Below are 23,713 nucleotides of genomic sequence, written 5' to 3'. Positions count from 1 at the left end.
CACATACATGCTCCCTATGGCTATCCAAATCCAGATCTTAGATGGATTGTTGCTTTCAAAAGGATATCATTAGTGATGCAAAATGATTTCACAGAGCCAAAAACCTGCTGAGAGCAGATGATGGGCCGAACGCCAGTGGTTTCTCTCTCTCTCTCTCTGCGGACATGGCATTCAGGCTGCTGTGCCACTCTAAAGTATGTCTGGGGTAATGTGCTGCTCTCAGATTGCTGGAGTCCTACTGAGCCTGTGGGACGCACGATTAGCCTGTGCCCAGACCTGATATGCAGTGACCAGAGCCAAGCACCGATAGATGAATAGGAAGAAGAGACGAGGAGGAGATGGGAAGGGAAGAGGATCGGTGTGTGTCCATAATGTGCAGGAAACAGTGTTAGTGCTTGAGGGCTTTTATGTGCTAAAACAGAATGCTTTTGTCATTGAATTGTTGGAACCCAAATGTTTTTCCAAAGACCTACGTCAGCATGGTTTCACGTAAAAATGCATGCCAGTCCCAGAGTGAGCACCAATGTGAATGAAAAAAGATTTCTAAAAGGAGTAACTCTGAATGTGGCAATCACTGTGAAAGACCAAAATGGCAGCGGTGATGCACAAAGTGTTTTCAGCATTACTGAGTATACCACTGGTTATTTCAATTCGACCTCGGATGAATGTGCCACATTTTGGATGGTCTTTCTATGGTAACACAGTGCGAATTGATACTTAGCCTGGGAGCCACTGCTGTCGGGTTGTGCTCCCTGCATCCTGATAGCACCCAAGATATTTTTGCAAAAGAAACAAGATAAAAAAAACATCTGTTTCGGGGTTAAAAGCTTAAACAAATGCTCCAAACTGTATTCAATGTTAGAGCTGTAGGCTGTGCCTTTTGATGACATCACATATTACAGTCTTGGCTACTTGGCCTAAGGAGAGTTGCTCACAACTATTGGTTGAAACTAGTCCAAAGGAAAAACAAGTTACTCAGAAAAAAGGTCGTAGAAATCCAGTTGTATCTGCTCAGGATGGATGAACCTGCAATTTTTCAAAATGTGTGTATTTGGCAGCATAGTTCTGCAAAGGCTGAAGTCACTGCTGTCCTCAAGGCACACTATCGTCTGCAAGTCAGTGCCTTGAGTTAACATGAAACATAGCATACGTTTCATATATGCCATCCTCTCTTACACCTTGTATGTTGTAAGAGAGATTTTTATTATATCAATTGGCCTTTAAAATATAAAATAAATAGTCCAAAAACTAACGACATGAAACTGAGTAAATCCTCACATTTGATGAGCCGGACCAGCAAGTGTTGAAAAATGACTTCTAACAAACTAAACGGACTGTTTCAACACCAGTTGTCTACACTAAGACAGCGAGAAGTATCTGCTCATGTTTACAGTTTCTTTCTCTTCTGCACAATTTCTCATCAGTTGATACGACAGTGGGCTCCCGTGTAGACATGACCCTCTTAACGCTGCAATCTTCACTTAATTCCCTGCCATATTTCTCATTGTCACTCTGCAGCTCGTGGTATGTTTGTGTTATCATCACAACATCCCTTCGTTGGCTTTACCCATAAATATCATTTACGGGCTGTATATACAATGATGCAGACAGGACACACACAAAACAGAGCTCCCATAGGGACCTAAGAGAATAGCAGTTAAATGATCTGGCCTCCTCCAGGACAAGGCAGCATTCAATCACTGAAGACAGTCCGGCCCCGAGGAATACAGACAAACACAAAACGGTATTGAGAGGAATAAGGTGAAATACACAAACAAGGTTTACACTGCTCCCGTGATACCCTCCGACTGCCATCGTCACCCATTAATTATCAATGTGGACTCATAACATGGTTGATTAGTGCCTTAATTTGTCTCTGCAGCCGTGGATCCACAGCCATTTTCACAGGGAAATGATGAACTCAATGAAAAGTGTGACAATCATGATGATTGATTGTGTTTGTTTTATCGGAGTCTGCTCATCTGTGCTGGCCACGGGGCAGGGTCCTTGGAGAAGACCATCAGTTTGATGGCTGCGGTGTACGCATCTCGTGACTCACAGTTCTCCAACGGGCCAACGGACTATGGAATTGTTGAAAAAGGCAATATATTGTGATAGAAACACATTAAACGCGGGAATGGAGGCCCTGAAGCAGATGTTATTTGGCCTCCATTTTGTGCAGCAGACCGTTTAAACATCATGTTATTATGCAGATTCCACCAACTTATTTCTTTCAGTTGCCAAAGTCTTTATCTGGCCTTAGTTGTTTCTTTTATGACTCCGTATTTTAAAAATAAAGTTCTCTTCACTGACCTAGGCAGACGCTCTCGTTGTATGAGCAGGACTTCTGCTCCGGCACGTCTTTCTGCGCCACTGGCCACTACGTCCTGAGTGCCTCCTCATGCCTCATTGCCCTCTGGTGGTCCACAGTGTGTTGTCTGCAGCGCCACTTCTCCTCATCCCCATATCCACCTGTGGCGTGATTGAAACAAGAGTGAGCTCTTGTCAGGGCCTTGGCCACCATGTAATTGAATTCTACCTTGTTTCACAGAGCGCAACAAAGCATGGCACTGGATAGAGGGTAAATATACTCAGCACTTGGAGACAAACCCAGGCCACGACTGTTCAACAACAAACACAGACACAGCGTACTACTTGGTTTAATTTACAGACACAGTGCTGCCGCCAGACGAGAAGTCTGCAGCTGCTCTCTGTGTGCTTACGTTGGGGGCAGGGAGGAGGCCCTTTGCTGGGTTTTAGAGAGAATTGTAACTTGGATAGTAAACTTAGTAGCAAGTTCAAGTTTTTCATAAACAATCATTTAACCCTTGTGCATGTCTTCACATCCTGTACACTCCCCGTGTCCTCAGGGCCTCCACGAAACCTCTCAAATAAAGCAGCTTCATTGATTTCAACCCAAAATCTACTTTGCATGAAGAAACCAGCTGTAATGAACCTCACACTTTATAAATGTCTTAGTTTTCCTCTTTTCACATTATAAAAACACTTCATCTTATGAGTGGACACCACTCGTTCTTCTTCTACAGCTCAATTGTTATAATGGTTTTCTTCACTAAAGGAGAGGAATATTATTATCATTTCATTGTCTCGCTTTAGATAGAACTTATGTAGCATAAGACAGTAAAACAATGTTTTAATCAAACAGAAACAACAGATCAGCGGGGGTCATTGTTTACCCTAAGACAACACAAGGGTTAATGGTGGTTGCTTATAATGAGATTATTGTTGGTATTGATCGTCAGCAAGCACAAGTTAACAGCATTAGCTCTGTTCTGGTGGGCATGAGGTCCACAACCTTATGTGGAGGTTTCTCTCCCACGTTTCTTTATTCCCTTTCTATTTATGGAAGAGCTATCTGAACTGTGTTAATCACAAAATGACCTTGTGTACCGTTTATTTTTGTCATGCCGACATCGAACATTGGTTTACTTTATCCATGACGATACATATACATACAGATAGATACACAAATAACTCATGTCAAAAGATAATCACATAGCTGACCTTGTAACGGGACTGACTTTAGTTTGAACCTGCAAATAGAAGGTATGAAAGTAATGTGTCAGTTTCATTCAGTCCATGTAAATATTTGTTCTCTCTTGTCTTTTCCAACGTCCTCTCTGTGCCACCCTGGTTGTTTGGAAGGTGTGTCGCTGTTCTTTATATTTTCGAGTTTAAAAAGCGGCTCAAAGAGGCACAACTTGGTCTTTGGAGGACAAACGAGATTACATTGTTGAGGCTGCTTCAAGGTATCGCAGGCGTCACTTCACTTCACAGGCTTCGGATGGTGGCCTGTTTGCTGTGGACTAATCTAAGGAGATGGCTTCTGAGCGCAGGGCTCTCTACAGTACAGTTACTGTGCTTAATGGGTTTGACTCCCCAGGACATTGTTTCAATCTAAAGGTCATCATGGTCTTCAGCTCCAGCCAAGCACCTCTCCACCCAGGCTGATTTGCTCCTCAACCACCCTTGCACAGTGTACTTCAAAGGACATTTTTCTATTAGCACTTCTATACTAATTACTTGAACATGCATTACCTATTTCAACTTTAACACGCAGGCAGTATAACTTAACAGCCTGCTAGAAGGGATATAGATATGTCGTCCGATTCATCTGCAGGGACCTTTTCTTATTTTGTGCATTTCAATTGCAGGAAAACTAGTTTGAGTTGTGTTTACTTTGCTGTTGTTCTTGTCCCCCTGTTGCGTTAAAGGGATCATCGACTCCCTGCTGTTCCCAAGGATGATCATCTTTAAGTGCAAAGTTAATTTATTTTTAGTTATCAAAACCAACAACAGCTCACAAATCTCCCTTTCCTTAAATGACCTAATAAAATAAAGTGCCCTATAAATCATCTTCTGGTTGTTACATAGTACCAGAGCTGTCATTCATGACCAATCACATATGGACACAACTGTATTCAGTTGAATGAACAGATCAGGTTACACATCAGACATAATAAATGATTATAATAATTGATCACATAACAAAGATAAGGAGGTGTTCCTTCCTAGTTAAGACATTAGTATTAATATCAAGACATGGGATGGGAAAGTCTAAACACGGCTAAAATAAAGACACAGTGAGTTAATGAGGAAGAATCTGAGGGAGATAAGTTCATCTTATTAGATAAGTCATTTTTATATTTGCTAATTCTTTCTATCCTAGTATATACAAAGCTGGATTACCCTAGACCCTGAGGGGCCCAAAGGCAGTTGCTTTGTGGTCATTTGATTGTTTTTGGGAAAGTACACCACTAACATGCAATAAAAAATGCAACAAAAGAATATATTAATAGTCCTAAGGTCGTCGTTACTGTCTCGTTGGGGTTTGACAGAATTATTGCCTTTTGGCACGTCCAGGGACTATCAGGTCCAAAGGTCCAACATTGGGGAGGTTGAATATGTTGTAACTTCACTGTACTCACTGTAGTTTTTTACCCTACTTTTCAAACACAACAATGGACAACAGGTGCACAACTCCTCTCCCAGCAGTTCCCCACCACAGGAAGCTTATTACCTGCTGCTTGTTGACAGAATGTGACTGCTTCCTGCCACGTTGTGGTTTAATGCCACCTCTAAGGTGACAGGTGGCTCATCAAGCCTCAGATAAGGCTCTTACAGGGTCCGCTTTCCCACTCTAATTTATCTAAGGGATTTCTTGTGCTGCATATATTTTGTTCTTTGAGCAGCCAAGCATTAAATTGCTTTCCATTGGGAACAGCTCGTATGCCGGGGTCGCCAACGCTTTGGCTGGTTTCCAATGAGATGGTTGGGCAGCAAAGCCAACGCTGTAATTAGGGTCAGCCAGCACTGGAGCTGTTGGTGGGACAAGAGGTCGTCACGCTTGCATAGTGCGTTTGAAAGTCACAACAAAGCTGGAGGATGGTAACACATGACTTATTATTCAACAGAACACTAAGGAGGCACATCATCATAAGGTACCAGCCTTCAAAAAAGTATATTTATTTCAGAAAATATTCATGAAGTTCTTTGCTTCTCAGAGAATATAATATACGTGGCACACTGTAACTCTGAGAAGTAGAAGTGCAAAGACAGATATGGAGAGATGGTGGCAGGGCATGGGTACTGAAAGCATGTGTAACGAGTTACCAGCTTTCTCTCAGCGTGCCAGAAGCTGACTTCAGCAGCCTTTGCTGTTTGAGCTTTCAGTAAAGCCTCCTGCCTGTACAGTGTGCCTCCCCCAATGTAGCCTGTGGTGTTTTCATGAGGAGATTGCACAGCATGTGTCCATCTGCAAATAGTTCTCCAAAGTGTCCAGTGGTGGAAGGAAGAAAAAAAAATGCTCCAGGGAGCTCTCTTCAGCTCACAATATTCTCTTTGGCATGGCAGAGAGGAAACGCCTCTGAGAAAAGTGCACAGGAGAAACATTTGGACAGCTGCTCAGCAGAATTTACTAATTTCTTGGGTGTGTTGTGACGTGTGCTTTCAGTGTGAAAACACGGGAAGTTAACCATGAAGGCTGAAGGGATACTGAAACTCTTTCTAGAAATATTTCAAGTCTGCAATAGCATGAGATTCCCAGTGAAATGTATCAAAGGGGAAGTACATATAGGGAGCTGTAGTGTACTATTTTTGCTTCTTGGCTTCTTATGAGGCGAAATCTCTGGTAGAAATATACAGGGATAAAAGTGGAGTTCATTACTGATTAATTAGATTTGCTACTGTACTGTGGAGCACACACTGTACTGAATATGGTTAGAAACTCAGCACCGTGTACCGGCATAGACTGTCAAGCCTTTCACTGCAATGAGGACCTATTTTATGCTGAGTTATGACAATTCTTCCTGTGCATCATACCAGCCACTTTCACTCCCTTTTTAGCCTCTACGTATTTAACCAGGGTGGATAAGAAATATTTTCTCTTTCAGGCTTCAGGGCAGAGATGGCTCTTACAGGACCAGTCGCTGCTGCACAGCTTTACAGGTTTAGCTGCTTTGCTCAAAAGCACTTCAACATTAATTATTTCCTAAGATTCTGGTCTCACAAAATCTTTGGATGCAGATTATAACACAAAGATTAACGTGGAGATGATATGATTTGTGGTTTCACGTGGAAATATTGCACTGGAAAGTAAGTTTGTGGAGCATGGGCAGAAGAGGCTTTTTGACTTTAACACATGCATATGTCTTTTAATGAAACTTGATAGGCTGCAATTTGAAAAATATAGATGCAAACTTGTTCCCTTTTCAAAAAACGAATTAAAAATCTCTGGTTTTGCAAAAACTTCATACATCCTTATGTATGTAAACTGGAAATCAGTGGGTTCTGTGGTTTCACTAGGATCCAATTGTGTAAGATGTTCTGCAATCTGTTGTAGTCTTGCAGCATCCCGTCTAACATCCCGCTGCAAAGGACCTCTTGGGATCCGTGAAGGTTGATGTGATGTAGATATGAACACTATTCAGCTTGGAGATATCCTTTTTCCAACTGCTTTTATGTGACTGAACAAAGCAGCAGTTATGTTGTAACCTTTGTTCTATGAGTGAGAAAACAAGCCACGTCTCACCCCTGCACTTGAGTTGTATCCACCACAACCAAAGAAGAAGAATAAAATGAAATTGGAGGCTCTATTCTAAATGTGTCCAGGTATAAAAATGAATGATTGGGAAGTTGCAGCTACAAATACCAGCAGCACCTGCACACTCCTGAAAAGCAGATGAAAGACCTGTTCCACTGTGGTTGTGCAGAGGGACTTAAAACATGCTTATTTATCGTCTCTCAGATGAACCCGGACACTGCAGTCCGGTGTTTATTTAAAACCTGTGTTTTTGCTAGCAGTTCTTGTTGAATTATTTATCCGTTGGTTTGGAAAGAGACGAGCCGGTGTTGAGAATTGTGATTAACTGCAGCAGTTTCTCCTCAAATATTAGAAAAAGTAAACGATGACAACAAACAGTGTATGTGGTGCTGGACGGGAAATAGCTGCTTATATAAAGCATCTCATTCTGAGTGGCTTGCTGTAATTAAGAAGCATCGAGAGAGTATGCTGTTTATTTTTGCTTTGGTATTCACACGTCTACACACCCACACACATATGTCCTTGTAATACACGGCGACAATAATGGAGAATTTACTTCTGGCGAGTTTATAAAGGTGGCGAGGGTGTCATCTCAGACCAGGCTCCCAGAACCAGGGATCTAATCATTCTTAAGGACTATATGGACCATTCTATGATGCAAGACTATATAAATAAAAACCGGTATCTATTAAAAGGGACAGAGAGTAGGATTTGGCGGCATCTAGCGTTGGGGTTACAGCAACCAACTGAATGCACCGCCCCTCCCTAAACCGCCGTAACGCCCTGGTGTCTTTCAGGACTTTCTCCTCGCTCATCCTTACCATAGCACTGCTTTAGGAGATAGAACATTCTGGCGCTGACGCAGTTTTACAAGCGTGTCGGAGAACTACAGTGGCCTTCAGGTAACTTAAAAACGCAAAAAGTCCAAATTAGAGCCAGAAATGTGAGCTCCTACAGAAACACCACACAATCAATCCAGTTTATTTATATAACACACTTCATACGACAGACGTAAACTCAATGTACTTATAAGTAAACATATAAGATAGTGTAGTGAGGAGGCGTGTATTCAGTGAACATGTCAACGACTTAGGAAGGAGCTGAGCCATTCCTAGATATAAAAACAATAAGAAGTATTTAAACATGGCACGTGGAAAAGGACTCGCTGCCTCAGTAGATATTAAGGTTCATTCTAAAGTAACAAAAACACACCTGGTAGATCCGCCTTCATACTCCACACTGGCCCTTTAATGTAGATGTGTTGATATTTCTCCTGTTTAAAGAGACAAAATTGTGATTTTTCGGCTAGACTTGAATTGAAGATGAAGATCTCATCCTTGGAAACATCGAAGTAAAGCTGGATACTTACACAAAGCGTTGATTCGTGGTTGCAGGTGAAGCTTCTTTCCTGTTTAATTGAATCTTGAATCGGAACGTAAATGTGACAAGCTCTCTGGGATGTCTTTGGATGCAGACTTCCCGGATCTGCAATCTGCTGCAGAACCTCTACCTGCATTATGTTGCACAGTCTATCTGATATAAAGAAGGAGCTGTCAGCTCTGCCTCAGTCCACCCCCCTCTACCAGCGCTGGTCACATTTAGGTTCAGTGCTGCAGACTTGAGATGTGTTATTTATCTCCTCCATATTTAATGAGGAGTCGCCCTGGGTAGCAGATGGTACATTAGCTGTAATAAACCTGAGCTGACTTGGTGGTTTTGTGAGGGAACACAGAATTGAGCCGTAAAAGTGTTTCACGCCCAACATTGTTGGAGGGTCGAAAGGTGTCTGATGTGCACGGTGAGTGTGTTTGCTCGCTTCGTACAAACAGATCCCTTTTAAAACTCTGGACAGGTTCTCATTGCCCCCAGTGAAGCAGTATATATTGACGTGGAGAGAACAGAAATTACTGTAAGCTCTGACCCCTTTATTCGCGGAGCCAGCATTACAGTAGCTGAGTGAGGGCTTCCCATTGAGCTATGTTTTATTGTTATGCTCAGCAGAAGAGATTCGAGTGTGTGTGTGTGCACACACACGTGCTTATTTAGACTCACTGATGGTACACCATCACACATGCATCCTCTCGTAGACCTTCACATTCACCGAGAAAGAAGTTAAAATTAAGGAACATTTTACGAAAGAATTGCAAACACTAAAATAAATCTAAGTGAGATGACACAGACTGAAGAACCAGTCAGCTGTAAACCGGCACGTCAAGATGGAAATATGATCACAGCTAGTTCTTGAAGACTACATCTGGCAACAACCATTTATTCCCTGAGGTTACTTTTGCAATATGTAATTTTTGGGACTGCTTACCTCCCAGCTGGGGGTTTGTTGCCGTCTGTGATGTCTGAGTATATTTCATGTCCTCCATTCACTCGTTGGACAGAGACCAGGGACTGGTGGCAGCTGTCAGAGAGCGTCGGTCTTTCTCACTATCGATGGCTAATTTTGATAATCAAGGGAAGCGAATGGACATGTTAAGGCTTTGTTGTGCAATAGGTGCTGCTTTGGACCCTGCTGAGTCACAGGGCACATTGGAGGTAAACACATGCAGGTTTCGGGGAAGTCAGACGGCGGTGGTGGGCTGAAATGATTCCTCATCTCAACTGTGTGCTTTCATAAAGCGAGACTCGGGATGTACATGGAGAAAATAATCATGCAGTGCGGCATATCAAATCATGGCCTTATGAGGAAAAAGTAAACATGTCTAAGCTGATGCAATCCAGTACAGACAAACAGCAGGGTCTCAGACCGCAGGGCTCGCTCGCTCTATACACTTATTTTTTTAGACAAATGCCAATGTTAAAGGAGCAAAAAGAAGAGATCTTAACAAGTTAAATAACCTCCCAGGAGATGGACCAGGAGGGAGAAGAAGGGCTGTGGATCACTGCAATGTGTTCATTGAGAAGAATGAATAGATAAATTGAAAGCGATGGCATTCCTGGCGATCTTCGAGGCAATGAGACATTATTGATTTCTAAGGAGAAAACGCATTCTTAATGTGTCCAGGGATCGTGGATTGTTCTCTATCTCATTCCTATACTCACTCTGTTTCTACAGCTTTTAGCCACTGAAAATGACTCAAGAGTGAAGCTTGATATAGAGCAGAAGCCCACTGTGGCTTAGGTATGCCAGTCTAGCTTTTGGAACAGTGAGCACTCCTCTCAATGGGCGTGAAGGTACGCCTCAACCATCTGTTCCCTTTTGACACAATGCAGTGAATCAGCACTTTTCTTGAAGGAGTGCATCCTACAATAATTTTATCTGTGAGGACGGAGTTGGAGAATTGCTGCGAAGATGCTAATCTGTGTTGATATTTAGAGGAAGGAAATGATGCATTCTGGTTTTGCTCCTGAGCCCATTTACACACGAATTCTGCAAAGCAAACAAGCTGTCCTAAGCTTTTTTATTGTTCACAATATGATGTTTCATTGGCATATGGGTACCACCAGCAGGATATTAGAAGTAAGCATCGGTATTTGGAAGTGTTACAAAGTTTGTTCCAGTGAATATCTGATGTGAATCTGGTTTTGACACTATTTTATCTGCCACAGTGTGCACACCTTTGTGTTAGTATGTGTCCCTGGATGTGGTGCTATATGAAGCTGAGGTTGACGTTTTAAGACACCTTGCCTTGGCACTGAGCAATAGTTGTGCAAAGTTATCAACTCTTTCCATTTCTAGGCTGACACTCTGGGTGAAAGATTCGGGGGGTTAGGTTAGGAGCCGTGGATTAAAGATCATATCAAAGCCAGCGAATAGGTATAGTGATTCAGGAACGATAGTAGAGATAGAAGATGAAGCTATACTCTGTGGAGATATGGAGTGCAGCCCCAGGTTTATCATATAGAGTGCAGATAGGCAGAGGATAGCAATCAAGAAGGTGGTGCGGTGTGTGCCATAGTTGTGGGTCAGGGACTTGGTAAGTTTTTTGACTTATGTTCAAGGACACAAAATAAAAGATTCTATGTATGTAGAAAGCTTATGTTGATTTTGAAGAGAAATGGAAATGTTTTATTTGATGGGTTGCTGAGGTAGTCCCGAAACGCAGCTTGGGTCGTCTGTCAAAGAAGTTGAACCAGGCTCAACTTCTGCTGCAACGTGACATCGTGCAAGGTGTTGCATCGGCCGCACATTCCCCCGAGATTACTTCGTACTGAGAAGTTTTTCTACTGTTTACCTCGTGATTGGCCACCATATAATATAAAATACTTGTCACCGTTATACAAACTAGAATGGACCATTAGGTTGCAAACCTGTCCTGCTGAGGCGTAGAGCACCCCCCCCCCCCCCCCCCGTCTTACATGCAGAAAGTTGGTATCAGAAATGACTTAAATTTAATTTGTTAATGTGTTGACCATGGACAATTCAACCTAACAATAAATAAGGTAATTGTACTTCAATTTTGATGCCATCATGGAAGAGTTCCCTTTTCATGTTGTGTTTTGGAAGGTGGGGACATTTGTTCCCCTTGAATAGCTGTATATCCAAGAATCGATTAGCAAAGAGAAGATTAAGTGCACACATTAATCCAGGAGTCAGAGCAATCTTGTAATCCACTCAGTATGCTAATTGCCTGTTCTTTCTCCAGCAAAGGGGTTTACAGGCCATTAAATGGCACTGAGCAGTTGACAAAGGATAGCCAGCACGCTCCCCCACCCACTCTCCCTGTCTCTCTATTTCTTACTTGGACAGGCTGTTGCACACCCACACAACGGTCCTCTGAAGAAATATGAAGAATACAAAAAGAAAAGAAAGTGTGGTGCTGTTCCAAAGCAGTTATTTATTTGTGCTGTATTAGGGTATACATAGCAAGCTATGCTTCTCTTCCAAGTAGAGCTTGACAGTGACATAAGTGGATCTCTTGCTTCTTGAATAAACTCTTGATCTTCTTGACTCTGAAGGGGTTACTTTGGATATTCCACCCACCATAGCAATGTTTCCTTCTAACATCTGTCTATATCTGATAGTGGTACAAGTAAATAATGAAAGAGTTGAGTGCTATTGTCTCTATTGCAGTCTCAGTCATGCACAACCATGCCTTCTCCCACTTTGCCCATACACAAGAGGATCGCACCAAGGTAAAGTGAAATTCTTAGCGCGCTACTGCCTGTATAGTCCCCCAAATGGCCTTGACAGCCTCAACATGATAGATGTTATTTCAGATTGGGTTTCTCGCTACACTGATAAAGCAGCCTAGTCACATCACATTCACTCGCAATGTAAGCAGATAAAGATAGTTGCAGATAATTAGAAGACTTGAGCTTTCCGTCATTTGTGGTGCCAACTGCCAAGGAACGGGGCTGTTGACGGATGACCCCAACAAGAGAATTCGGCATGAAGCCTGACTCCAAATGTAGCTGGTAATGACCAGAGTGTGTTTTTCACGCAGCTAATGAGCACAGTCATTAGACATAAATGACATTTTAAAAACCTGGGGAGTAAGAAAATGAAGAAGTACTCCAGTAAGACTGCCTGTAGGCAGCAAATACGGCTCGAGCATCTGGAGGATGCCGCACTTGGTTCACATGGATGACCTCCACCCAGAGTGTTGAGGCTGTCACTCATTCCACTGCTGTTAACCGTGAGAATGGAGGCTCATTACAGTGAAACTGTCAGCACCATTCGCCTCAATATCCACATTGCATCTCAGGGCTCTGTACAATTGGCACTTATCCTCTGCGTTTGACAGATAATCCTTTTATGGGTGTATTATTTTAATTTTCTGATTTGCAAGGACATTTTGCCACTTTGGAACCTTCTGCAAAGAGAGGCAGCAGTTTCAACATTGCTCCTTATAATTTGTTGTGTTATGTTGACTCAATCTTTACCTACATGCCGCATCTAGATAAGAAACTCAGAAGGGAAATACTTGACAATAGAATCCACCAGATGGACTCGTTTTCTTCTGCTTAAACTGTAGATCTCAAACATGTGCCGCTAAATCCATAGAATCTGCAGGCTTACGTTGCAGCCAATTACTCTTCACCACGATTGATTAGTCACCCATCTCCTTCTGAATGTGTGCAGATCAGGATGAAATCTACTGCCGTACTGTTTGGTTAGAGGTTTTAAATATATTATCTACCACAATGAAGCTTAAAACTACTGATTAAGATCATTTCTTTCTAAAAAGGAAACCTAAATGTTCTTCTTTTTGCATTGTGGCTGCTTCAAAAAGTCCTGACCAACTGAATTATAAGTTATTATTCAGGTGATACTATGAGGACAAGTTCAAGCTTTCAAATATCTTATACTTCCGTCAATGCAATAATAAAAAACCTTATTAGTTCAGTAAAGCTCCTTAGGACCATGTCAGTCTTGCCCCAGATTTATATAATAATAATAATATAATCAATAATACGTTTAATATTTAGCATTTTTGCAGCTGTTTGGCATTTGTGCAAAAATATATATGTGTGTGTGTGTGTGTGTGTGTGTGTGTGTGTGTGTGTGTGTGTGTGTGTGTGTGTGTGTGTGTGTGTGTGTGTGTGTGTTTTTAGGAAAGGCATAGTGCATTAACTGCCAAGCAAAAGTACCTGCTTAGACAGAAACGTTAGCATGCTGACAGGTACAGTGGTTGTTTGCTGAGTGGTGTAAAATAGAAATAATAGAATTTCCCAGGCTGACGTGTAATGTATTTGAGTTTATTCTATAGGGTAAACATGCCCATTTATGCTTTTTCATTTTTAATTTGGCTTATTTGAGGTCTATATTATTTTTCTCATGAATATTGTTAGCCTGATGAAAGTGGGTAAGAGTGGGAAATGGGAAAATTCATTCCAAAAATCCCCCCAAAGTTTAGAAACAGAACATTACAATGTGAAAGTCAAGGTTTTCTTTGGAACACTTTCTTCAGAGTGTGAGTGGGAGTCTGTTTGTTTGTTTATTCATTGAACCCTGGCGGTTAAAGGATGGTTTCCTGGAGTCTCTGTATTGTATGCTGTGGTGTGATGACCTTCATGTATTCTCTTGGTATCTCTAAAGGTATACTGAGGTGAGAGCTTCCCGTTGCACTGAATATGAGGGGGAGCGGCGGGGTATGATAAAGTGCAAATGAGATGTTAAGGTAAGCCTGTATGTGGGTGGTTTTCTCTGAGGTTCGGAATTTTCCTGAACGCTATGGAGGTCACAGTGGAAAACGGGCTGCGGTGAATATGCTCCTACCAACACAGTGTTGGCAGTGAAATCTCTGCTCACTCCTAGATAGAAGTCTTTATTGTATTAAAACATCTACGATCAACCCAGCAATCAACAACTATATAAAGTGAAGACCTTATTCGCAGATTTTCAAACAATCTTCACTTATAAAAAGGAAGAAAGCTTATTTTTGCAGTTCTTGGTTCTTATTGAAAGACGGGAATTCAGAGACATTGCTTCGGAATTGGACCAACAGGTCAAGGAACACGAGACTGTAAAGGCAAAACAACCCAATGACTGTTTGCTATAAAACAGCATACCTCCTGCACACAGTGTTTCTATGAAAGGAAGAACTTTCCTTTTAAGTGCTCAACTTACTGAGTAAAATGTTTGCATACGCACATAAATGACATCCAGGTTGTGAAACCAACAAACAGAATTTCACTGACTTGTGATTCTGGTTGTCTCACAGGTGAAGCTTTTGCTTTTCCAAAGACTTCATAGTTGCATCCTGTACAAAAGCTTCATTTATGATTGCATGCTTGTTGAGATTTCGCTGCATCACACGGACCATTTATTTGCTTGAAAAAGTCCAATTTGTTCTGTTTTTCAGTGAAGAGATGATCCAGCAAAGAGCCTTTTGAGGCGCATTAGAGGTTTTGAGTTAAAACGGCTCTTGGCGACTTAACACAACTCCAGCTCCAATTGGCAGCAGGAGGTAATTTCTTGAAGGATGAACTTCAATGTCCAGAAGTTTTGCAATGTGATGTTATTTAACAGTACACAGTCTGCGTTCAGAGATCATGGAAGAAAAGGAGAAAGACAAAAGATCTAACGTTGGTGAGACGGGACACTCTCCTCCAGTGGAGCTGCATTAAAACCATCTGTCTTTGTGTCGCCTTGAAATCTACTCACGCAGATCCACTTAGAATTAGTAAAATAATGTTTTTGAGTGCTAATGTGGGATGAAAGCAGACTTGTATTACTATAATAAACACTCTGTTGACCCCCCCAAAAGCTCCCTTCTTAAACGGGGCCACAAGAAGCAACTCTGTGAGGAGGACCTGGCAAAATGAGGTCATCTCCACACGTCTTTTCATCCCTCCGTTCTTCATCTCGGAGGCAAGTGGCATATAAGAGGATCTATCTTTGTGAATGGTTTTGAGCCCCCAAAATTACAAACAAACTAAAGGCGGGGGATCGATAGAGTGTGTCTCACAGAATGATGAACTGGCACTTCAGAGGGGGAGAAATCGATGTTGTGCTCCCTTTCTCTCCCTCTCCTCCGCTCTCTATCTTTCTCTCTTGGTCCGCGACTCTCTTCACGCTCCTCATACTGCAGTGTTTAAAAGTGTGTGTGTTCACATGTGTGTTGCTTGAAGTAGGGCCTATCACTGTGATTTAATGGTCCTTTGTTTCTTATTCCTTTTTAGCCTGGAATACCCCTCTGCCACTTTGATGTGTGAGCACACCCACCAATAATGGCCCATAGGATACGCAGTGGAAGTAAGTGCTTCTGGTCAGATTTACCGCTTTAGTGGTCCTGCTCCTCCCTGCGCTGCCCCAGCAAACCACAGCTCATCTGATGCAGACATATTGATCAGGGCAACATGGCAATCTTTAAATCATAACATAGCACTTAATATGAAGCTGCCAAAATGAAACCGTCTATTTATTGCAACACATACTTCGGACAGTCGACTGCTGGTGTTGCATTTTAAATCCCTCGTATCTGCTGTAGTGTTGGAGGCCAAGAGATAAAAAAACATGTTGTATAAAGTTCTCCAGAAGGAAAATGTAATTCTGAGCGAACCTTAAGGATCACATTTCTAAAAGAGAGAAGCATTTTTGTGTTTATTGATTTTGCGTCAAAACGGTAAGCAAGGTATTCAGTTCAAAGAAGTAAGAAGATTAATCTGAAGTTGTTTTTTGTTGCTCCACAATATTCTGCTTGTAATGAACAGAAGTAACAATACAGTGGGAACGGTGTTGGCTCTGAGATTGCTTCTCCCTGAGAGGTGTCGTTATCCGATTACAGGAGGGTGATTATCTCAGTCGTTGGAGCTTTCATTGAGCAGGTTGTAGCTCGGATCAGTGTACATTCTGTGCATTCTGTGCATTTGTCGTAGGAAATAGGACATTTACAGCAGTGTGTTTTTTCCCGCGATGGATAACTACTTTACCAGGATCAGTGGCAGGTCACCAAGCATTGTTTGGCAAGTATCTACAAAGCTGACCAGGTGATGGATGATTACCTGGCTCAATGATGTTCTGTAGGTCAGTCAGTGCATCACTTTGGTCCAGACCAACTCATTAATAATTCAGTTGATTGCCATGAAAATTGGTGCAAACAATCGTGGACCCCAAAAGGATGAAGCCTCTTGACGGTAATGATCTTTCCAACAGCAACATCTTGAGATTTTCAATGGACTATCTCAACAATAATTGAATGGATTACCATGAAACATGCACAGATAGCCAACACGCTCAGAGGACAAATCCTTGTTACTTAGTGATCCCGACTTCTTATTGAGCGCCACGTTCACGTCTACATAATCCCTTACCCAGGGTAAAATCTCAGAGTCTACTCGATGGTTTGGCAGAAACACATGTAGAGTCATTGACTTTTCCTCTCGTGCCATCAGGTTGAATTTATGGTATTAAGTGAAATTACTCAACAACTATTGGACAGATTTCCATTGCCAGGCAAAACGAACTACGTTTCCTTCAGTTGTAATTTGTATTAAATACAAATCAGTAGAGTACAGCCTAACAAAGCGAAGCAGCCGTGGCTGTAGAGCCTTGTTTGTCCTTCGTTTTTTAACCCTTGCCCCACCTGGTGCAGCCTTTTTGCATCACATTTTCTTCGTGTCCTTGATTGTGTGTGTGTGTGTGTGTGTGTGTGTGTGTGTGTGTGTGTGTGTGTGTGTGTGTGTGTGTGTGTGTGTCTGTCGGTCTGCCCTCGCTGGGGATGTGGTGATGTGGGTGAGCTCTCTGACAGTCCGTGTTGCTGCTGGAAGGCAGCGCTGTCAGCTGTGGAGAGATCTTCCTGTCAGCCTTGCCTTGTGAAATGGAGGGCTGCGAGATGAGTCCTGAGACAGGTATCCATGTGGGGTGAAGGAAGTGGGGGGGGGACGCTCTATCCATCTACCTACCTACCTACCTATCTATCTATCCATCTACTTATCTATCTACAGAATATTTCTGTCTCTGTTTCTATCTTTGTGTGTCTCCAGGGGTGCAGTTTGGGCTCGGAGGCTGCTGTGTGTCACTAGTGAAATATTCATAGTACGTGCAGGGAGTTTGATGAGACGCTCTGACACCTCCATTCTCTCCACCTTCGTTGTAATTTCCTCCCTAGCTCCAGCACGTTACCTCACAGCTCCCACCCCCCCCCACCGATCTGCTGTTCAGCACCATACTGTATGCTCAGTACAGTCATGATGAAAAAAAAAAAACCCCACGGCACACTGCTTTTAAATGTTCATACCAAAGAGAATGGGAGAAAAGAAAACTGCATATCCACGGAACGTGTTGGCTGAAAGGCTTTCATCTGAGCATTTATTAACGTTCTGTTAAATGCTTTCAAGCTGGAATTGACTCCTCACTGTATGCTCTTTAAGATCCTTCTCTTCCTGTTATAATGGGAACACTCATTCTTAATGTGAAATCAATGGAACCTTGGCTACTTTACGCGACTGATTTCCCAGTTTGCTGCTAGACATCCCTCAGAGAACTCAGCTGGAATTAATGTACCCAGCTAGATGTTATGTTTAAGGAAGTAGAAGGATACTAGCAATAGCATCGACAAGAAAGGGGGAGGGTGGAGTGAAAAAAGCAAGAATCTGACTTCTTACTGAGAACGTGTTCAGTATCTCTGAAAACCAAAACAGGACCAGAGATTCACGATACATCTGGAAAAGTAGTTATAACAAACTTGAGGTTATCCTCATGGCATGTTAATGAGAGTATTGCCTTCCATGCATGGGTGTGCAGTGTCCGAATTTCATGCAGGACACGGGACTTCGCCTCTCGTAAAAACATGCAATTAATGTTGTAAGTTTTATTTCACCGTAACCAAGATCTCTTCTGTGAAAAAGTTTTTTAGTTGCCCAACCATATAACCGTATGAGCCTGCCCAATTAGTTATTTATGTATCATGAAGTCCAATTAAATGTTTTAATTAAAAGTGTGCATTCAGTTAATGCATTTCAGCAGCTTATTAGTTCACCCCAACATGTCAACACCAGAAAAGCTGCCGTGTTGACAGCCGGCCTGTTTACATCCAAGGCTCAAGTTGTGAGACGGCATTGATCAGCTCCTCGCTCTCGGCATAATTCTCAGCATCATCATCCTGTAACAGAATGATTAGCCACAGGGGGGGGGGAAGGTAAACAGGAGCGGGTAAGTGCAAGTCAGTTGCAAATCATCTTTTCATTATATTTTTCTGCAGCCATCACAGAACCGAGGCCTCCATCTCCAAACTCTGCAGAAATATCAATATGGATTTAGGAGTCTCCCTGAAGCAAGGTCCTCAGCTAATTAAATCTGTAATCACTTTGTACTGTAAAAACAAGCAGGGGAGGAGGGAGAGGGGGGGTATGTGGCGGTTTAAATGAGGGCCGGTGGAGTTTTATTTAACAAAGACAGCTAATTGGGTCAGAGCTCTTTATCCTCATGAAGCACAAAGGTTTCCTGCCATCCAGTCGGACCGCTTACGGCTCTCAAACAGAGCTCGACTCTTTCAGGGAGAGTGAGACGGGGGGGGAAAGGGAGGTTAGGACGAAGACAGAGCAGAGCTACTGTTGTCAAGGCTACAGCAAACAGCCATGTTTTATATTGTCTTTGGGGTTTGAAGTCAGCTGTACGATGAGGAATGCGATGGGATTCAGGAGGCTCCCCTGTTGAGAGTGACTTTTAATAGAGCAAGACGCTACAGTGTACAAGTCCATGAACTCCTTCCATCTTTCATCCCAAAGAGAGGGTTCATTCGAGCAAGGGTTGCGTGTTTCATATATATATACTTTGTATTATGATTCTGTGTGTAGCAGAAGGTACTGTGTCTTCTTCAGTATACTCTGTAACACTCTGAGATGCACTCACTTCACGGTTGCTGTATAATCACACTTATCATTTTCAACAAAGAAAAGAACGATCTCATCTCTGATCACAGTCAAGGTCCAAAAGTAATAAGTATACATTGTTTTAAAAAACAAAGAGAACTTGAAAACGTAATACTGAATAAATCCAGTATCAGAAATCAAATCAGTAAAAATCAAAACGTGCAAATTTGATAAACACGATTAAAGACTACTGTGCTCTTTTTATTACTTACTTCCTCTATATGTCGAATAAATATAAATGATAAATATATTATATTATAATTTATAATTATTATAATTATATAATTATAATTATAATTATATTTATATTATATTATTATAATATTGATAAATATATATATTTTATATATATATATACAAATATATATATATATAAATATATATATATATAATATAAATATATAAATATTTATATAAATATATATATAATATAAATATATATATATATATATATATATATAAAACAAAATATATTATATAAGTCAAACCATCTGTTTATTCCATATATTCACAACTGTAAGCATCAACAGTTTTAAATTGGCTCCAAATTGATTCATGCTTCATTATCACTCTCATCCATTTGCCAAACTGAGGTGTGAGTGCTTCTAAATTTGATTTGCAGCGCTGTTCGTACACAAAGTTAGCAACAGAATGACTTACTGCAGTTAACTACAGTAATAGAGGATGGTGGGTTTCTTCTTCACTCTCGCACAAGTAAACACTTCTAACGTTACTTGGACTCGAGTCATTTCTGTGTTGAACTGTACTCTTTAGTATTCCTTGCTACCCTTTCAGTTGCTACACATCAACAGCGTCTTCAGAGATCGTGAGCAGCATGTCGCGGGAATTGGAGAAAAAAAACGACAACAATATATAAGTCATTAAGATGTTTAACTTGTCGTAGGCTGCGCACATTACATCAACAAACACCCTGCTTTTAAAATAAACAGAGGCAGAGCGGACAAACACTTCATTAAAACTTCACAGAGAAGACAAATGAACAAAACAAAGAGAACTTCTCCGGGGTTGCTTCATTACGCCTCGTTGTTTTCCCCTTTTGGATGTGAAGCCAAAGGAGTCGCTGTGTATCTGCGGTTTCTCTGTGAGCTGCAGCTCCGAGGTGATGACCTCGTGGTGCCTCCATTCTCTGTGTTACTCACATTTGTCCCTGTCCCTGGAGCTCTTCGTCTAAAGACCCCGCACTGAAGAGGCAGGCGGGCCGAGCACAGGATTGTGGGGTTAGCCTGACCCTGGAGAAATCTTCACAGCGACCTGGTTTCTTTCAGTTGCTCCCTTTATTCCCAGATCTTCCGCTCATATTCACCTGATCCTCCGTCAGAGCCGTTTGCTGCGGGAAAAAAGTAGAACAAGATTACAGCGTCCAGTAGCTTAATTGGGGGTTTCAGTGCAGACCAGGCTGTCAGGTGTCCCTGCAGATTCTTGTCCCGATGTTTAATCGGCATATAATTGCATCCATTATTAGAAATGATGCCTGAGAGCTGCTCGTGACATATTTACAATATCAATGGGGATAGAGCGATGCGTTGAGAAGAATCTCTCATCGCAGCTTGTCATATACATATCTCGCAGAGATCGGAGTTAATATTAATGATTGTTCCCCCAAGTCACGTTCAGCCTCATCTTTTCATTTCAGCATCTGGATTTAATTGGTGCTACGCTGTAAAGCCACAGCTGCTCTGCCTGTTAGGACAATAAATTACCCCAATTAGGAGTCGAACAAAAGAGGCTGTCTGACACCACAGCCCGCTGCCATGCCTCGAGATTGGAATGCAACGGAATGAGGCTTCTCGCTGACATGAAGCTATACCACACCACCTGCCCCATCATCTCTCTGATCAAAACACAGTTCCAGTCCAGCGGATATATAGAGCAGGAGGAGATTGCTTTGCATGGCCTGTAGCTCGCTATCGCCTCAGTCACAGGAGCTCGTGGTGCACAAATGAAATAGAGAAAAGCATCGCTGCGTTCAAGATCAATGGAAGGCATGGTGGAAGGTGTGTAATTGCTGGGCGGATGATTAATTACTGTTTGGATGATGAGTTGTGGATACATCCAGGTTTTATGGCAGCCGCCCGCCATATCGATGGCTCTGGTAATGAAGGCAATAATGAGGGACGGTTTAGGAGGATGTGGAATGGGAGGAACAATAAGAACATCTGTGCCTCTCTACAGTTACAGTTTAATTGAGACCATATTTCATTTTCCTCTATGAGAGACAGCCTATAGTATACTTGCTTTCTGAAAGATGAGACGTTTTTATTTGCCGCTGTAACACATTCAGCAGCTTTAGAAACTCTAGTGGTCTACCTCAGAGAAGAACGCAGGGTTGCTGACGCTGTGACGGCCTCCATCTTGATCAGCACTCCTTCCACGTCTCAGGCCGGCACCACCATCCCTTTGTCTCACCACTTGCTGTGAACACGCCATTAAGCCAGCCGGAGTTTGACAAGAAAAATGAAGTGTGCTATTTCCTGTGGCCTCGAGTGTCTTCCTGAATAATGAGCGCATTGCCTGGACCCCCCCTTGTCCCTCCCTCTCCCTGCCATTGGTTTTACGCTACCCCTCAAAGTTTCCGTCTGCTGAGAGAGTGAAGGGGTCTTTAGGTTGCCGCTTGTCTCTTGTCTGAGAGGAAAGAAAAAAGCGGTCATGCAAGACCTGTCAAACTAAATGTGGAAAAGCCAGAAGAAGAAAGAGGATTAGATGAATGAAGTGGCTTTTATTGATGAAATCCTCTTCCCATGTCACGGGATTAGAGAACAGGGCATACTGTATCTGAGGAGGAATCCATTATGATCACGAGATGGTGCAAACAGCTGCAATTATGTGAGTCAAATTAACTGGCACTGTTTCCCACATCTCATATATTCCTTAGCTTGTTTTTTAACATGTTATGTGGCTCAGCAGCAATACTGGATCATAGCGAAAACACTGCCTCGCACAGCAAACCACAGAAGAAAGGGAAGCTCCAGTGCTATTTCCTTACCCAGCCTTATTTCTCCCAATTACCAGCGTGTAAGAAAACAGTCTGACACGACTGACCTCCTCTCGGAGAGCGGTGGTTATGACTGGAAGCCTCTCCCTGCTTATTATGACAGAAGTGTTATGGAAATGGAAGGAAAGTCTGCGGCGTGGTGATAGCACTGCAGGAATGGATAGCCTATTATCCACCCCACTGTGTGATGGTAGTAATGGTGAGAGAGAGGGCATCCTATCTGTTATGGTGATGATGCATTTTAAATGGGTAGTGCCTATTATATATCAGTGGATGATAATGGCAGCGGAGAGCATCCTCCGGGTTACGGTCATGACGCCGAGGAAATGGTAAAAAGGTCCGCGCAGAATATGCCGTCATTGTTTTATGGTGATGGATTGGAGTCAGCCAGTGACGGGGTTTCTCTCTCTGTGTTTTAATAACGGTGGGCCGGACTATGTGTTCAAAGAGCGTGAATATCCAGGGATGGGAGACAATGTGTGTGTGTGTGCGTGTACGACAAACAAGAGCCATGCAGTAGAAGGAGAGCCTTCGTTAGCTGTCTGCTTGACGCTTCACCGCCCCTGTGATGTGTGTTTATGGCCCATCATCTCTAGCCAATTACCCTTCCTCAGTGTGGGAGCGCCGCGACTTCCCATCACAGCCGTCAGTGTCTGAGCATGGAGAGAGACGACGACAGTTAACGTTCCTGGACATCCCTGGCAAAGCGTTGTTTTCCTTTGGGGGCTCTGGAGATTCATCTTCAAAAGTAAGCCACAGGGTAGCAGTGTCTGCCGAGTCCACAGCTGCTTTGGGAGTAGGGGGCTTGTTGACTGTGTGCTCGTGTGCATCTGTAGGCGCGTGCGAGTGTGATGTGGGTGCTGTAACTTAGCGCAGTATGTGTGCAAACTTTGTAAATGTCTATTTCTCACCGACTCTTGTGTTTGCACACACATGGAGCACTCACGGTTGGATGTGTGCACGCTGCTGTAAACGATGTGATCATCACATGTTACAGGCAGAACGCCTCACAGCTGTGGAGTAACCCCGGCGTGCCTTTTGTTTCACAGATACAGCTGAGGCAGACGTGTTCATGTATCCCGTTCAGGTCAACCTGCAGACCCTCTCCCACAGACACTTCTGACTTTTACAAGGTAATCTTTTTCTCTGTCTTTTTGCATCAGTGTTGAGTGCTAAATGATACTTGTGTGGCTGCTTCCTGTGGAGAAGTGACATTAGAAAGGGTAAACCGGATCAGAGTCACAGCACAGCAGCCATGAAGACTCATTTGCTTTTAGCAGGGAGTTGTTTTTAACCCTGTTGACTGTGTGTGACTTCATCTCACGCCATCCTTAAACTTTATATTTGGATGATTCCTCTGTGAAACGGAG

The 23,713-nt window shown here is 42.5% G+C and overlaps 1 protein-coding gene across 4 annotated transcripts in view; it reads left to right on the top strand.

Annotated features, from left to right (window-relative positions):
- Positions 1-23,713, top strand: part of mgat4c (mgat4 family member C) — an 85,383-nt gene that overhangs the window by 20,821 nt on the left and 40,849 nt on the right. For 2 of the 4 annotated variants that reach the window (XM_029434600.1, XM_029434601.1), the window contains exon 3: positions 15,641-15,713. In XM_029434600.1, coding sequence (XP_029290460.1) covers positions 15,689-15,713 — 25 coding nt within the window. In that variant the 5' untranslated portion in view covers positions 15,641-15,688. Of the gene's footprint in view, positions 1-15,640; positions 15,714-23,392; positions 23,477-23,713 lie in introns of all 4 variants that reach the window. The other 2 variants (XM_029434602.1, XM_029434603.1) reach the window with 2 other exon arrangements.

This window comes from Cottoperca gobio, chromosome 6, assembly GCF_900634415.1.
Source record: "Cottoperca gobio chromosome 6, fCotGob3.1, whole genome shotgun sequence".
Classification (NCBI taxonomy): Eukaryota; Metazoa; Chordata; class Actinopteri; order Perciformes; family Bovichtidae; genus Cottoperca; species Cottoperca gobio.
Note: the sequence above shows the minus strand (reverse complement) of the source record. Positions and strands in the feature narration are given on the sequence as shown.